The 12,973-nt window shown below is 43.1% G+C and overlaps 1 protein-coding gene across 7 annotated transcripts in view; it reads right to left on the bottom strand.

Annotated features, from left to right (window-relative positions):
- The window catches only part of NFATC2 (nuclear factor of activated T cells 2), a 103,704-nt gene that overhangs the window by 37,380 nt on the left and 53,351 nt on the right, over positions 1 to 12,973 (bottom strand). For all 7 annotated transcript variants that reach the window (XM_072879232.1, XM_072879235.1, XM_072879234.1 and 4 more), the window contains exons 7-8: positions 1,115 to 1,170; positions 56 to 182 (exon numbers count right to left, since the gene is read on the bottom strand). In XM_072879232.1, the coding sequence (XP_072735333.1) occupies positions 56 to 182; positions 1,115 to 1,170 (183 nt within the window). The remainder of the gene's footprint in view (positions 1 to 55; positions 183 to 1,114; positions 1,171 to 12,973) is intronic.

Here is a 12,973-nt window from a genome sequence, read left to right as displayed (position 1 = left end):
AAAATAAAATCTTGCTCATGAGAACTAGGCAACTTGTTCTGTCCCTGAGAATTACCTGGGTGATAGGTAAAATGCTGGGGTTGGCTTCTTTTTCTTTTCCCATTGATGACATAAAAATTCACCTTCACAGCTGTGCGAATGTGCTTGTTACGGTACTCTGGTACTTCTACAAAAAGCATGCTCTGAAACAATGAAAGGTGACAATATAGAATTAGTAACTGAGGCTGACCGCAGATTCTTGGATGCATCTCCCCTATTACGCATCCAGGCATAAAGGAAGAGAAATCTTCCTGTTCATCCCTATAAAGAAGGGTATGAAAAGAAGAAAGTTAAAAAAGGGCAGATGGTGAAAGACTAGAAGATTTTTGGTACTAGGAAGCTGGTTTCTATGTACTGTATTCTCTCTGGTACTTGATGTTGTCCTGAACTTGGAGAAAGAAGTCTCAGCTACAAATAAAACACACAGAACGGTGATAAATATGGCAGCACTGTTAATCACACCGTGCTTGATAAACAACTATGTCTTGCAGAATTCCCTCTTTTTGTTAGAATAAACTTGATTATTCTATAGGCTTTTTACTTATACACAGCTGGATACCGCTTCCATGGAAATTAACAGCGAGTCTCCCGTTCTCTTCCGCAAGGGCAGGCATCGCCCATGGCAATGTAAGTGCTAGCTCCTAAATGCACTGAACTACTACAGTAAGGTCCCATTAAGCAAAGTGAACAAAGAGGCTCATTCCCTTGAAAGATCAATGTTCATTTTAAATACTATAGTACAAATCCTGTCCTGCAAAGTACAGAGCACCCAAGACTTCCATACAGGCGAAAGGAAGTCAGGACAGCCAGCATCCTGCAGAGGACGGGGCTGATACAATAGAGTCTTCTGCAAGAACACAAAATCTAGCACTTATTCAATTTGCTGTGGGTTACTGCTAAATGAATAGTTTCTTTTTGCAACACATTTACTGCTGAAGCATTTGACATTTGTTCATCACAGCAGTAAGATAGCTGCTCTTTCTGCTTTTGAGACGCTCTTTGAAAACTATCTCTTGAATACAACTTGCTGTCTGAGAAGCCCAAGGAGAGGACATCCAATGTTTTGCATACTTACAGGCTGGCTCTTATCTTTGTCCACTGTTGCCTCCATTTCCCAGATCTGCTGCCCATCTAGAAGAATATCACAATATTAATCTCACTGTATTTTTTTTAAATCATGAAGCTTGACTTAAAAAAAGGAGACAAATTAAGGGCATCAAGTTAGCAAAGCTCTCAAAATGGACTTAATTTCAAGCACCTTCCCAGTCCTAACCCAAAGCAACAGCATTTAATTTAAACACATCATTGAACACTTCTCTTGCCAGGAAAAGGCTTACATACATATTAAAATTAAATGTTTATGTAGAAATTAGCCAAACTGAGGAATGAAATATTTAGCACAGGTGCAACATCTGCTTTTTACCAGACTTGATTTCAGCCAGCTTGACTGATGGAGGGCACCAGAAGGTCAGATAACTCATTAATGGTCCCATTCCGTCAGCAGCTCAGCAAACTTTCTGCTATTTTAAGCTAAGATCACATGGCTCCCCACCAGTGTGGTAAGTGGTGGAATGGGTGAGGAGGTGGAGGAAGGACTAGCAAAAAATCCGGATCTCGTATGGAGTGCATGGAGATGGAAGCAAGCAAACTGAGCCACTTCAGGGCTGATTTTTAGAGGTGCTGCACAGTGAAACTGGCAGATGCTCTGAATTCTCACGGGAGCGTAGGTTTTTCTAGAAGTAGTTCAACAGGGACAGATTCTTACCATAATTGGGAAACCAGCTATATAGGGTGCTTTATTTCTGTTATGCATGCCCTCTTACTATTTATACTCATTTCTTCTATATGCAATATGAAACCTCAGCACATGATATCTAGCAATACATCTCCTCTGAACGAGGAACAAGCCCAACATCTCCGACAGCGGATCCGCACCTCTGCACTGCCAGCACTGCGGGCTGTGAGGGAGCATCACTGGCAGTCCTGCCTGAAGTCACTATAAAGCACCAAATATTCACCAGACTCAGTGTAAAAGCACCTCACTGTGTGTGCAACAACCTCTACCTCTCAACCACTGGAAGGCTTTCTGCTCTTAATTGCATCCATGCAGCTCGTCTCCATTCTGAGTTACACACAATTGTATTTATAGAGGAAAATAAAATTTGATCCCCTTGTATGGAATACCATCAAAGTAGCCCCCATGCTATAAGAATACATCAGTAGTGATGGGACATTTGTACACAGACTGGGTGCTTCATCTGGCTACAAATATTTCTTAAATCTCCTGTCGCCCACACTTCCCAGAAACATCTTTTAGCAATGCCTTCCTTTTTTTTTTTTTTTTTTTTTTTTTAGATTTTAATCTCTACCCCTTTGATTTTTATATTCTGCTGAGCCTTTTAGCCAAACAATTTGCAGAAGAAAAATACTGATGGGAAAAAAAATTGCCTCATACCTTTCTGAAAGCTTGATTTTAAAAAGAATAGGGGACACGTATCCAAACGAACCGACGTGACTTGAAATACTCCAGCCACAAGGCTGGTGTTTGCTTTAGAGAGGGAGAGGCAGCTCCCGGGTGCGTTTCTGCGGGGGTTCCCCAGACTGCATGCCCAGGTCTGGCAGGACAGGGGTGGAAGTCTCCTAAAAACAGTCCTTCTCACAGGACTTTTTATTTTTCCCAATTCTTGGAAATTCTGCAAGAGCTGCTTTTGTCCTCTGTTATTTAAGTACTTCTGCTTCTGGCAAAAAGGGAAATGAAAGAGTATTTTTAAATGCATTTTGCATTTTTTCTGTTGTTTTCCTCTTTGTTCTCTGCTCTGCACAGACAATAAGCTGACAGATGTGCTCGGCTCTCTGGGCAGCCTCTCCCCGAGAGGGACTCGAGCTGCTGCTCCGTGGCCGGGCCGGGCCCGCAGCCCCAGGGAGGGCCCTGCCTGCCCCGGCTCCGCGTCCTGTCAGCCCGGGGGTCCCTCCCAGCGTGCCCACTGCACCAGGCAGGACCTCGCCGCCCCAGCACCCTACACCTGCGACACCTCTGCTGTGTTTTGGCCCCTAAACACGCACGAGAGAGAGAAGGGTTTACCCTGAGTCCATCGCCAACAGCGTGCCCCTTCCTCCCTCAGGACAGGCTGGCTCCCCAGGGTGTTTCGGCAGGGTGCCCAGCTTGTGGTGGGGCAGGAGGGCATGCAGCGCTGGCTGGGCCTCCTCACCCCGCCTCCCCGATCCTGCCCGATGGGAAAGTGGAGGCAACCAGGGAATAGCTGGAAGTTTGGCTCCGTCCGCCATTTACCTGTGAGGAACAGCCTCACGGGGGGAGAGAGGGGAGAGAGAGCCCGGGCCTCCAGACACGTCATGCCACTACTGCCACAGCATACTGGTGCAAGCAGAAAATACTAAATAATCCTGAGTTTTTTCTTTGTTTTTAAGTGTTTCAAGTTCCTCCACAGCGAGTCAGTAGTCTTTTCCACGCTAACACATGGATTAGCGATGGACTGCCAGAGCGGAGATGGCCTAAGCTGTGTAATTAGAGCCGGCAAGGCTCTCGCCCGATGTGCTGTTTAGCCCTCACATCCCAAAGGACCGCTGTGCAAAGGAATGGAAAATAGTCCATTATTTAACAATAAGCATTTGCTTTGACCACTGCTCTGGACTGTTGCAGGTTAAATCTATACCCCTATTAATGCAGCTAATGCTTCACCCTGGTTGAAATGGTAAACATCTTGGGGAAGGGGGAAGCGGGAAGCCAGCAAATACTAAATGCATCGTCTGATGACAAGGCAGTAAATACTTAATGGGGGGATTCCTCTTCTAGGTGATCTTTGTGAAAAGAAACCATTATAGTATGTGTTAAGGAACTTCCCACATCCCCCAAAAAAACCCAAAAGATAATTTTTTATAGTTCTTTGAGGAAAAGAGGAAGGAAAAGGAAACAACAAAATATGTCATAAAATAAGAGCTCTGATAGAGACACACATCAGGAACTGTCTAAGCAATGCAATATGAAGATGTCCTGACAACAAGGACAGCCAAGCGGGAATATTTGACTCTGGTTTTCCTCCAGGCAGAATGTTTTCATCTTTGTTTCTGTACTGCTAAATTCAAACAGTCTGTGCAGATACAACAGCACTAACTTCATAAAGAAGGTAGAAATCCAAAGGATTTGTTGGTCCAAAATGCATAAAATAAAGGAGAAACGGGCCTCCAAGTCATCTGCCGTATTGAAGAGGCCTGTGAAACATATGCAACCACAATCACAGTGGATTTGATTTAGTAACTGAGCCACTGAAATTGCACTAAAAGCTAATGAAGCCAACCATAAAAATCAAATGATGTTTCGGCTGAGTCCAAAGTCTGTGGGGACTAAGAGTAAGAATGAGAATAAGCCCAACCAAACAAGAAATAAATGTATTTGGGGTTATCATTCTAATGATGATAGATGCTTCTGTTTGGATATATTCATGCTCATGGCAGCTAAACAGGTTTCTAACAAATCTGTCAGCAGCAGCAATCCCTGTTCTTTAAGCACTGTTGAATATAACCACTCTGCAGCTCACTCCCTGACCTTTATGCTTAAATACCATGATGTGGCTCCATCTGTCTCACTGCTTCACTTTTATAGTTGTGAATGTACAAACTTTAGTTCGAGACAATCAATATTTGCTTTTCCTTTAACCCCTCTGGATACGCACATTATGGTGAGCTTTTGGCAGAAGGATGAGGGAGGCTGTGAATAAAATGAAAAATACAACTGCATTCAGAAACCTCTCTACTTTAACCTATCCTTTTTGCTGGTAATGAAAAGAAATCTTTTGATTATGTGCAGTCAGAGAGTTAATGGAGAGCAGGAGGACTAAACTGAGAAGTCTAAGGCCCATCTGTAGGACAATTTGAGCAAATTTTGAACAGAGAAAACTTGCACCAAACTGTCAACACTTTTATCATCTTTAGAACGTGCATAAATGAGAATTTTTTTAGGAGGACATTAAAGTGGATGTCTGAAGAAAGTCATCAGCAAAAATGGGATATTTATTGTAAGGATGTGCTAAAAATCATAATGCTGAGATGATGGAAGAGCACAGCCCCCAGTACAAAACATGTGTCACGACCTGGGCACTCAGAAGCAGGCCCTTTTCTCCAGTGCCAGTGTTGCAATCCAGGTGGTGCCTAAACACTACGGATGCATTTTGCTTTGAGCAGGAGGTTGGGCTCAATGACCTCCCGAGGTCCCTTCTTGGCCTTAATTACCTTGTAATTCTGTCACGCCACAGACGGGACAAATGACTGGTCCCCTCCTTGCTTGCAAACCCAGAAGATCAAGCCCCAGCTTGACTGATAAATTAATCTAAAGTCTCCAAGTACAGATAGCTGTTTATTGCATATAATTAAACCTGCATTGACAGTGGAGAGTTAAGAAAACTGCAAAAGAGCAACAGCATCATTTTTGCTGCAGTATTGTAAGAATATGAGCACACAGATGCAGAGAGCGTGTGCTCTGCAAGTCGCAGTCAGCGCTGGGCTGTCCCCACAGCCATACGTGCCAGCCAGAGCACTGCAAGGATGTCCCAGTACATGCATGGATCATACTGGAGATTGGTGCCAGGTCCGTGTGTGTGGTGTATCTCAAATTGTACCTCCACCACGGGGAATTCAATCCACGCCCCTGAAAAGAGCAGTAGTTCCACTAAAGATGATAAAATATTTTTGGATTTAGACCCTGAGGGCTTACCAGCCATGGCTGCTTCATGCAATATTTTTACTGTTGTGGTTCCCTGCTCATTTAATGGTTTGTCTTAGTTGGCAAGTCTTTAACACCACAGGTCAGTGAAATGTTCAGGAAATAGAGATTTTTGTGCTGCTTCAGGGCTATGAGACTTAGCATTAAACCCTGATGAGAGATCTGATTGTGTCAGCACTCTTTGGAGGAATGAATGAGTTGTTGGAAGAAAGTAATTCTACCCTCTCTAACTCAAACTGTGATCATACCAAAAGTCTTGCTTCAAACTTTGGGGAAAATCAAAACGTCAGTCTGCATTAGGAACATTTTGGGTGATTCTCTGCAGCCCCTTATAGGGCTTTTTTTAATTAGCCAATTAAAGGTTTTCTGAACCCGTTACAGCCTTTACACATTATTCACGATCCCTTACTCATGACTCTGGGGTCAGTAACTAGCAGAGAAACAAACTTACTGCTTTATTTGAACAAGCATGACTGATGGACTGAGAGGTTCAGGAAATTTTCTTTGCAGTTCTCTCCAGCTGAAGACTAAGTATACTATTGTGCCGATTCTGTATGTGATTCTGTGCCTGCATGTGATTTTATGCTTGAAAATGTACATTGCTTTTCAGTCAAGCATTACACAAATTACTTAATGAACAACCTGTTACCTTTTTCCCAGGCAGCAAACCATGCTAGTTCCCCAAAGAAACTGAGCGTGGTAGCTAGTGGGACAGCTGCCCCGACTACACGTTTCTGTAGAGTTCCCTTTGGGCTTGCAATGAATTGTCCCTATTCACTGTGTTTCTTGGAAGGTCTTCCAAAAAAGCACAACGATTATCACTGTCAGCTTTTATCAGTAGATGACGGGCCTCTCTGGAAAACAGTCAAGGTTTTTTAGAGCCACCCCAAGAACAAAGTAAACAACAATGAATGCTTTCTAGCAGAACAGACACCACTTCTAGGATGCGGAAACCTTATGGGCAGGGGAACACTCACACAAAGTCTCTGCTGCTCTTTTCAGGGACAAATTCTGATTTCAGCTGGGAACTTACTCTGCTTCATGCCAGTGCAAGGTTGCTCAGCACCTGGTCCTAAGCAGTTGTCTCCTCCTAATCTTTTACTTCAGAACAGTTTTCAAACTTTAGCGCAAACACAGCATGAATGAATTTACAACTCACAAAAGTAGAGCTATTGAATTTTTCACTGAGCTTGATTTCCATGGATTTCTTTTTCTTTCTGAAGCAAGACTGCCCACTGCAGTTAATGAAGCTCTGTTTATGATAAGCTGAGCCCAGTGCCTTCATTTATTTCACTGAGGACATAAGTTTGAGTCACCAAGGCCAAAGATACAAGTCAAGGTCTGGGAGGTAAAAGGCCAATGGATTAGTCATCCGCCATCCAGCCCAGCCCCAAATCTGACATTTTGCACAGTGAGAACAAGTCTAGAGGAGATTTCTCCCCATTTATTGTTGAGGAATTCAATTCACGCTAAAATAAAACACAAATATCAGTAGTTGAGTAGTGAAGCAGCAGGGGCAGTCTGTCATTCCAGAGCTCTTCCAAAAGATTCCTGATGCCAATTCATCAAAATAGATTTGTTGTTTTTTTAAGATTATACGTGTGTTTGTGTGTGTGTGTGTATAAATTATTAAACAAAAGCTCCTCTCAAAATAAAACCACTGGGAACCTCCATGTAATAAAATGAGTCACACCAGGATGCGATGACTAAGTGGGAGAATAGGGAATTCCACTCCTCATGCCAGCTTTCTACATGATCAATTTTCTGTCAACAGGTGATGGGAGCTCGTCTCTCTGACTTTTGTTTATTCCAAGAATTATTATTATTTTTTAATATTCTCTTTAAACAATTAAGATCCAAAGCTGAATAATCAGGACCAGGCATACTTCCACTAGGCGCCCCCATAGTAAACAGTGAGCCAGGGAATCCAGGCCAGTAGTGGCTGCCTGTGTTAATAAGGATTTACCAGCTGTAAAATTCCAAAATCTTGTGTCATACGGGGAAACCTTCCAAAACACTGGATTCCACCCTGTCTCGCTGAGTCTCTAACAGCTATGGCAACTCCGTTTCTGCAGCCACACTCTTTTGCATTTTTGTGTGTGTGATCCTTAGATTTTTTCCTGTTTTGCAGTGTTTTTCTGGGATCCCCAGTTTCATGTCTGACAATTGCCCTGTGGGATTACAAGAACACCTGGGGCAGGCAGCACATTTCAGCCAGGAGGTAAACCTGTGGGGAGAAAGGTTTGCCAGGTTTTCAGCAGCTATAAATAATAGCAAGGAAAAGCAGAGGGTGTCCCATTTACCCTGAAACTTTCTAATTTGCACTGCAAAAAAGCGCAAGCTCTAATCCTCCTGATTAATACTTGTTACTCTTCAGTGTTCACAAATGGTGGGATTTGCTGACGCACCTTCCTCTTTTGCTTAGAAAGAACAAACAAAACAGAAACTCAAAGAGAACAAAACCTCCCTGACGCTCCCCAGTTCTGACATCTTTTGCAGAGAGAACTACCAAGCAGGCCCTGTGCTCCACTTTGCTGCCGCCTTACTTTGGTGCACTGCAAGGCATGAGGAGGGGAGATTAACCTGGAAAGTGATCACCTTTAGCTAATGCAAAAATCAGGTGGGCCTCCTGACAGAGATATCTGTAATTTAGTCCCCTGGTTCATCCCATCACTCTGCAGGTTTAGAGTGAGAAGATATGCATCCAGCTTTAAATGCTGGACTCCAGCCACAGACTCCGTGGAGCAGAGAAAGCGCTCTTTCTAAACTATCACGAAAATAGCAAGACAGCAAATTTATTTCATATACCTTCTGTAGAACCTCACATGTTGCAAACAAATTGAATAATTTAAGATTACAGTACCACTCTCAGTTTTGCTAACTCTATAACTATTCCCAGATATTTGTGCTTTTTTCCTTAGCCTTTCCCATTAAAAAAATCAAACAATAGTTTGGGTTCTTTTCCCCAGATGCTGGGATTTTGTCTCAGGTTAAGATGCCTTAAAACCCTACATTGTAATACATGTTCAGCAGTGGATTGCGTCTGTGACCGAGTTATGAACCTAGTTCTAAGATATGTCCCGTTCCTCTCAATTCTCCATAATTTAAACCCTCTATTTCAGTTCATTAATTCAGAAATTCAGTGAGAGAACTGGAGCTTGGAGCTTACATTAAATATTTAAAGTTGTTTACTGGGGTTAGATAGCAAACATCTCTTTTGGATGGATCTAGGGGGAAAAATGAAAGTTTTTAAAAAACTTTTTGGTGTCTTTTTTATCTTTAAGTTGCCAGAGAAAATTGCATCATTAATTTTGCATCATTAAGTTCAAAGAGATAATTGTTGCGAATAGTTTGCTATTTTTTGCATTTCCCGGGAGTTTTTTGATCATTCATGAAACTGTCAGACTACTAACAGGCATTTAGTTCCCTGTTTGGGGCACAGTGAGAAATTTCAGACTTGACACAACGGAAGACAGGAACATTGCTGTAGACAGTCTTATAATTTCCTTTCATATCTCCCACAAAGGACCATGATCTTCAGCCCTGGTTCCTCACTACCATCAAAACCAATATACCAGCCACCTTCTGTTCACATTATACATGCCATAACGCCATCCCATCACAGTTTGCTACAGTGAATTGCCCTGGCCAGAAGACTGTTCCATGTTTCAAGTCATTTGGCTGATTTTGAGCAGGTACATATCAACTTATACAATTACAACACATATGGGCTGCATAGAAGAGCACTTGCAATAGTGGCTTTACTTACGATAAAACGTCAGCCAGTACGTGACTCGGGATCCATGGGTCTGGGGCAACACTTACTGTGGACTCAGCCTCCCCAGGAGCTTCGGCTCAAAGTACAACATCACCCCTTCTAACTCCTTGCTTGTCAAGGCTGCCCCACTCTTCCCGTTGTGGCCTGGCAGTGTGTAGCTGTTCATTGCTCCAGAACTGATTGCTGAGGACTCCCATACCCCTTTAACAAAGGATTTACCCCATTTCACTGAACTCTCTGGATGCTTTTATCCCATACCCAAACACCCAGAAGTACTGAGCTCTCGCTGCAGCTGCAGGCCAGAAGGGAGTGATATAAGAAACTATAAATTCTTCAAACTTTTATATTTTTTAAATCTATTGTGCAATTTGACTGTATCTAAATATATCTTTAAAAAATCTTCACTCTCCCTAGCTATAAGTTGTGAATATAAAACCTTTCTGGGGAGCTGTGATTTCCTTTTAACTTTTGGAGGGAGAGGTACAGGAAGATTGATAGCGTCATTGGGCCCAACTTACTGTGCTTTATAAACAAGACTTTTTCTAGAAAGTGGAAATTCCAAAACCAGAAAGCACTGCTGTGCTTATTTGCTAGCTTGTGATGCAGCAGGAATACTGAAAAGTGCAAGTTTGAGAGCAAAATCCCTATGAAGCCTGCGTGTTTGCTTCTAAAAGTGAAAGCAATATGTTTCGAAGAAATTAAATTACTTGCCCAGAGTTAAAATAAAGCACGCGTCCACAATGAGAGTAGTACAAAAGTGCTGGAAATCAGAGAGACACTGTGAAGTAGTACAGCTATCATCAGAATAGTTATTATCATTATTGCTATTCCAGAGATAGGCAAGCCATTGCAAGGGATGTAAATGAATATACCGGGATAAAACAGGTACATGTGGCCATGGGCGCTTCTGAACACACAAGCCACTGCAGTTAGCATAGCTGGATGCGCAATGAGAGCTCATCTCCTACAGCGATCCCCGACAAGAGAGCAACACATAAATAGAGAAGCAGAGAGCCCCCAACCTCAAAGAGGATGGGCACGGGTTGGTGGCCTGATGCACACCTCAAGCAGCATGATGCTGCTCCTGCTGTGCACGAAGGCGTGAATGCTACTGCCGTACCTGAAGCAACAAACTCTGTGAATCATATTTCAGATATTTTAGTAAAGCTGCCAGGTACACCAAAGGGGGCACAGGATGGAGCCAGAGGAGGTACAAGATGGAACGAGAAGGAGGAAGGGAGGAAGAAAGGCTCGTGGGTCTTGGTATCCTGGGCACTGGCACAGGCCCTGCGGTTTGTTTCTGGGGTACGGAGGCAAGTGCCTCCGTTCAGGCACAGCATTTTGGGCACCATGCAGATGAAAGCCTCAACTCGCCACCAACACACTGAACACAATGGCCCTGATCCTGCCCTGTGGTGAGCTCTCCTGAAACCAGCAGACATTCAAGTATGGTCAAGCTCACCTGCTCTAGCTATTAGCATCCACTATTAGGAAACCACTGTCACAGAAATATCACCGAGGTGACAGACATGCAGGAACTCAAGAGAAAAAGAAACTAGAACTCCATTGCTTGAATCTGGAGCTGAATCTAGAATCTAGATTTACTTTTGTCAAATGGACTTTGAGTGTCCATGCTTCAGAGGCCTTGACAGCTGCATCAGTTCAAAAGGACCAAGAGAGCACCACCTCCTCTCTTTACACTGCATGGCCGAATTGAAAGATTTATGGTGGATCTACTCCAAAGATGTACGCTTTCTGTTTGGGTTGTTCCTCCACCACCCACATTGTCCTAGCGATGATTCATGATGTCCATGTGGCCACCATAAGAGTTTGGCAGGGGAAAGCACAGTCCGTTTGCACTTTTCTCCCAGAGAAACACGGAACTCGTCTATCGCTCACAGCAAAGCAGCAGTAACCAGTACACAAATGGGAGTAAACACAATGCAATCAACAACATCTGACTTGTAAATTATTACATGACAATTAAAACAAATAAAAGGGGGAATTCCAAACCTTTTCTTTTTTTAACTGCTTTGTAAGATCTGGGCCCCAACCAAACGCTAACACCCTTGACCTTTAGCATATTCCAAATCCTTGATAGCCGTAAGACTGCTTTTCAAGCTCTCTCTTCCAGATCAAAATTAAAAGAATACGTGCACTTCAAAAACTTCTATCTGTACAATCCGATCGAGTTGCTTCCCCTGACCTATTTTTATTTAGCTGGGCTCAGTTATGTGTCTTTGAGTTCAGATCTTAAAACTCGTTCAGCCAAACTCTGCTTTTGTGTGCTGGACTGACTCTACCGAATTCATGAGTTCCCCTGGCTTACAGCAGCTACGGATTACAATCTTTCATCAGGAAGAGATAACCTTAAAAAGAACTCAAAGCTATACTGCTTGCATGTTGGTAAACCTTATCATTAAGAAAATGAATGCTAGTTATGCATCAGCATTTCAAACACAAGTACCTTATCCCCTTGCTCGCACACAGAGCACTGAGCTCCGGGCCCTTCAGTTCGCTTCCTGCTGCCATTTCCTGTCGCAAGCCTAAAATGAGAGACTTTTACAGACTTCTCATTGGCGAGCTCATTGCAATAGTTCGTAGTTTGCGTAATACAACAAGGCACTTATTTTCATAATGACATCCCAGCATAATTTGGGGAATATTCTTCATTTTCTAGGTATTTCTAGGGGAAAATATACATATCTGTAGTGCTGTGTAACAGAGAGGTAAAAGCTGTTCATTATTGTTCTTAGAAGCATGTTGTATTTCAGTCACAAATATGAACAGTTCTATGTTTCTCTGCGTTGCTAGCAATGAGTGAAGAATTGCCTACAAGATCCAGAGGTAATTGAAATAGGTTTTGAGCGTCCGCCTGAGGGACAAAACCTAATTTACAATTGTGAGCCCCAAGAGCAGTTTCCTCAGCTTTGTAAGACACGCCAACTGCTACCTTCTCAGCACCCACTTCATTGCAGACACTGATCCAGACCCCAGACCCAAGGTACACCCAGATGTTGGAGCCTATGAAACAATTAACAGGAGAATGTTCTCACTGCACAAAGATACTTGCACAAAGGTTTTGGGGGAAAAAAGAGTCTTGCTACTCTCATCTTAAATGCTGGACAAAGTCAAGGAGCTCTACGGAGTATGACATGCCGAAAGCTATTAGATGCTTATCTACACTGCTGCTCTCACCCTTGTCATTACTAGTAGAGCTAAAAGTGCTGGCAAAAGTGGGAAATCAAATACCACTTCCTAGCACAGACAAGGCTTGTGAGCTGTTAAAATGAAACTCAAAGAAAACCATGTTTCCCCTTTGAGCTGATATATCTTCCTGCCTTTACAAAGGTGCGATTCTTTCACAGGGTCCCCGGGGCAGCGTCGCGCTCTGGAAGAGGGCGCAGCAATGACAGGGCCAC

Source organism: Ciconia boyciana, chromosome 14 (assembly GCF_034638445.1).
Source record: "Ciconia boyciana chromosome 14, ASM3463844v1, whole genome shotgun sequence".
Taxonomy (NCBI): domain Eukaryota; kingdom Metazoa; phylum Chordata; class Aves; order Ciconiiformes; family Ciconiidae; genus Ciconia; species Ciconia boyciana.
The sequence above is the reverse complement of the archived record's forward strand: the minus strand, read 5'-3'. Positions and strand labels throughout refer to the sequence as shown.